The sequence below is a fragment of the Mesitornis unicolor genome, unplaced genomic scaffold (genome assembly GCF_000695765.1).
Source record: "Mesitornis unicolor isolate BGI_N332 unplaced genomic scaffold, ASM69576v1 scaffold16933, whole genome shotgun sequence".
NCBI lineage: Eukaryota > Metazoa > Chordata > Aves > Mesitornithiformes > Mesitornithidae > Mesitornis > Mesitornis unicolor.
In genome coordinates, this window is record NW_010176856.1 from 66,297 (window position 1) to 70,451 (window position 4,155).

At 38.1% G+C, this 4,155-nt stretch overlaps 1 protein-coding gene across 1 annotated transcript in view; it reads right to left on the reverse strand.

The window, feature by feature from the left end:
• Positions 1–1,916: 1,916 nt before the first annotated feature.
• The window catches only part of PPARGC1A (peroxisome proliferator-activated receptor gamma, coactivator 1 alpha), a gene marked incomplete at its 5' end in the record, with an annotated part of 29,001 nt that continues 26,762 nt past the window's right edge, over positions 1,917–4,155 (reverse strand). The window contains one exon of the mRNA XM_010181863.1: positions 1,917–2,133. Within this exon, the coding sequence (XP_010180165.1) occupies positions 2,030–2,133 (104 nt within the window). The remainder of the gene's footprint in view (positions 2,134–4,155) is intronic.

Consider the following 4,155-nt stretch of genomic DNA (forward strand, 5'->3'; position numbering starts at 1 on the left):
ATCTATACATTCACAAGCAAATTCCAAACTTTGCTGATTCAGTCTAGAGACTCCGAGCTCAGATGGAATTCTGATGCTCAGAATAGCAGTAGTTTACTCTTGTAGTTTTTTTCTTTCCTGAAGTTTCTATTCAATTTAGCAGAAGCAAAGTCATCAGCAACATGGGCACATCTGAGGCCATGCTAGTGCATAGTAAAAAAAAGAAAAAAAACCCACAACCCACTGCTTCTGCAAAAGCTGAATTTCCAAACGAAGCACTTACTCCAAACTGACAACTGTCATGCATCCTAGGTACAAAATTTCCACTGGCCTTTTTATTATTTTAGTCATTTCATAATTTATAATAAATAGGATAATTGTAACTGATAAATATGTCTCTTTAGTAAACAAAGGAATGAAGGATCGGTATTTATACAGGATGCATAACTGTAAAAAATACAGATAAATACCATCGTTAAACTCTGCCAATGAAAAGATTACTGGCTTCAAGAACAGTGTTTAGACACAGAATTACTGTAAAAATCATACTGTACTTAGTACGTCGGCGTATTTTTATCAAATTAAAATCACAAAAATTAAAACAAAATAGCATTTTAAAAAGATTTTTGACTTCTAGTTCCAAAACTACTGTTGATACATAAAATAAAAACATTTCTTAATGATTATCCATTTGAGAGACTTTACATAAAATTATGGTATCTCCTAGAAAAATTTAGATGAGAAAATTTCATTCCCTAACAAATTCAGTGTATAAAACTGCAAAAGAAAATCAAGCAATGAGAAAAATGTGGAAAAATACTGCAGAACTGGTTAATACCTTTCGGGCTGGGATAAGTCTTGACAAAATTCTTACAGAAGCTCACCGAGAAGGGACGAATGTGTGTAAAGCGGTTTTGCACTCAGACACACACGCACACACATATATACAAACACACCCTCACCTGCACGCTTTTCTCTCCCTTTTTTTTTTACAATCAAATATATAAGCATAAGTTCAGCTTTCTACATATGTTAGTGTACAATAATTGTTTCACCTCATATAATTACATTTGAGTATTCTTGATTAAGAAAAATTCAGCAGTATTTGAAAAGAAGGCTGCATTTACAGTGCATAGCTGTAACAAAAAAAAACATCGTCATACAGTATGTACATAAATTAAAATACTCCATTTAACATTTATAAATACTCAACTACTTTAGAGAATGTAGCAAATAAACTATCTGTGCACACACCCAGATAGTTATATCCTATTCTCATTAATAATGTAACACCACGTCCGCTCATTAGAATAAATCGCTGAACAAGCTGCACATTTGACCATTAACAAGGCTTTGAAAATTTTGCTGTGGAAGATCAACGTTGTAGACATTTACATGGGTGTTAGAATCAGAAGATGAAACTTCAAAATGTTAGGCAAGCTTGAGCCTTTCATTTTCTTTTCTGCAAGGACTGAAAAAAAAAAAAGAAAACCACAAAAAAACAACCCCAAAGAAACAAGAAATCTTAAAACAAAGCTAAAAGAGGTTGTAGGCTTCTGGGACCTGTGGTTTCTTCTGGATTGTCATATTATCACTGTGTTGTGAGAAGAAGCTTCATTTAAAAAAAAAATAAAATAATGCAGTGTCTGATTCCCAGACATCAGCAGCCGCAGTTCTCAAATTTTGTTTTTGTTTGTTTTTTGTTAAAATGCAATATGTACAGATCTTGTAGTTCATCATTGTACGTGTATCTCTGTGGAACTGCTGCCATGTCTCGTGGTTTGCATCGAATTCGCGAGGAATGCCCGGCTCCCCCGCTACCGATCACCCGCGAAAGCAAAGCTGACACCCATGGACACGCGTGTGCTTACTTGACAGTTGTCCTGCGTCTCCACTCGTCGAGCAGCTGTGTTCATGTAAACCATGGTTTTGAACAAAGAGTGTAAAGTAGGAGAAATTCCTAAGTATGACTTTTAAATTGTCCATTATTGAAGGACGTGATGTCCGTGAGGTATTCGCTATCCCTCTGTTTTCTCAGGTGTGATGCATGTTACCTACGCAGGCTCCGCTGTGCCTCTTTAAGTAAACTATCAAAATCCATGGAGTCATACTTGCTTTTAGTGGAAGCAGGATCAAAATCATCTGAGTTTGAATCTGAAACCCAAAGAGAAGCAAGTTCAGGTGACGGACAAGAACGGGTGATAAGTACTTATATTATTTTCTTTTTACAACGGTATGAACAAAGCACTGCAGGAACAATCCACTTGCGACCACAGTTTTACAGGAATGGCATGATAAAAGCCCAGAAATAGTCATCAGAGAAGCCTTAGGTATGGACAGAGCTTTCTGGCAAGAAGCATGTCTTAAGAAATTCAGTACACATCATTGGAGGGGGGTGCATACCATAAACTGCATGTACATATAGAGCAGGTAAACTCTGAACAGTTTCTCTAAGGACTTGAGCACCAACACAGGGTGTACAAAGGTCACAAAGTAGTCCAGATAACCTTGATAGATGCTTTACCCAAAACTCCACCATTGTTTTGCAATATTCAAGACTTTCTCTCTGAAGAAAGGTAATAACGGGTGGTTCTGCAGAAAGCCAGAGCAGCTGGCAGACAGCATGCAGAGGACACAGCTGCTTCTGCCTGCCCTGCTTCGGGGTCTTGTACAAGTCATTGCACCTCCCCAAGTCCCTGTTTTTACTTCCACACTGCCTCTTTTGGGGTTTGCTTGTTTAGAGTGTGAGCAATTCATGGCAGGGACTCTGCCCTGCCATACAAGCTATCTCAGGTGGGCTCCTCAGCTTTTTGCAGCATACGTAATAAGTCATAGCAGCAATCATGGTCCAGCTCCTGTGACCTGCAATACCAGCTCCTGCTTTGCTGGATTGTCAGACACAGACATCAGTCTGTTCCCAGAGCAGAGGAGGAATTGTATGTTTGTGGCCATTCAGTTCCAGTACAGCAATTATTGACGTAGCAGCAAGCACCAAATTTCCTTTCGGAGTCATCCCTGCTTAACACTGACTCTGCATGGTTGCTGTGTCACAGCTCCTTTGTGAGTGTGCCCTTTTCTTGCCATTTCTTATGTTGAATTAATCAGAACTCCCTGTCTACCACTATAAGACACGCTGTGCATTAAATGTTCATTAGAAGTTCTGTTAAGACAATATCTTCTCACAGAGGAGAGGTGTTAAACTTCTGACTACTATTTTCAAGTGTTTTCTTTCTTCCATACTCAACCCAAGGCTGATTAATTCTCTCTGTCCTTGTACTAGCTCATGAATTTTAAAGTTCATCCTGCCATTTCCTTATGTAGCTCTATCAGATGATCTGCAAAATACAGGGAATGCAGTCTGAAGCAGAGAAGCTCAGGCTGACAGCAGGACAAAGTGAAAATACTCTGCTCAGATACTCTGGGAATCCCACTCAGTATGGAGAGACCTGCCAGGGAATACTCCCAGCGATGAATAACGTTCAAGAGGGTTCCCTTCAGACAACTTATTTTAAACCCCAGATTTTCTGAGATACAGAGACGACCCTGGCTTCCGCTGCTGAAGATAAGACAAATCAAGTCAAGACTTCAATCTGCTTTTACTGTTTTTATCAGCCTACATTTCAACAAATGCCTTGCTACCTTTTATATTTTCAACATCAACCCTATATCTCTTCAGCAGTCAATTGCCTTTTCTTAGCTTTACATTATCTGTTTAGTCACTGAAGTGAATTATAGCATATTCATTGTGAACAATGTGTATGATCTTTATAATTTATTCTGAAAAGACATCAATTGGTTATAAAAAAATATGTCTGTATTCTCTTCCTGCTTTCTACAAAGCCAAGGGCAGCACATACAAGAATTCATTAGCACTGTGTTACAGGGTTATGAGAGATTTTAATGACTGTGGTCATTTATTCATAAAAAACCCACAATATCTGATTAATATAGATTCAATGGCAAAATGTCCCTTGCTATTTTATACAGAAAAGAGGATCTTCCATACCTTCAGTCTATTCATACAGGTATCAGGAAAGGTTTAGCATTTCATGAATACTTTACATTTTAAAAGGTAATTAAATAAGAGGCGAGTTTATAATATATTATGATACTTCAGGGGATGTTTTGTTAGTCTGCATGGTCTCTCTGTGCAGGTACTTAACATCAGCATTCCTG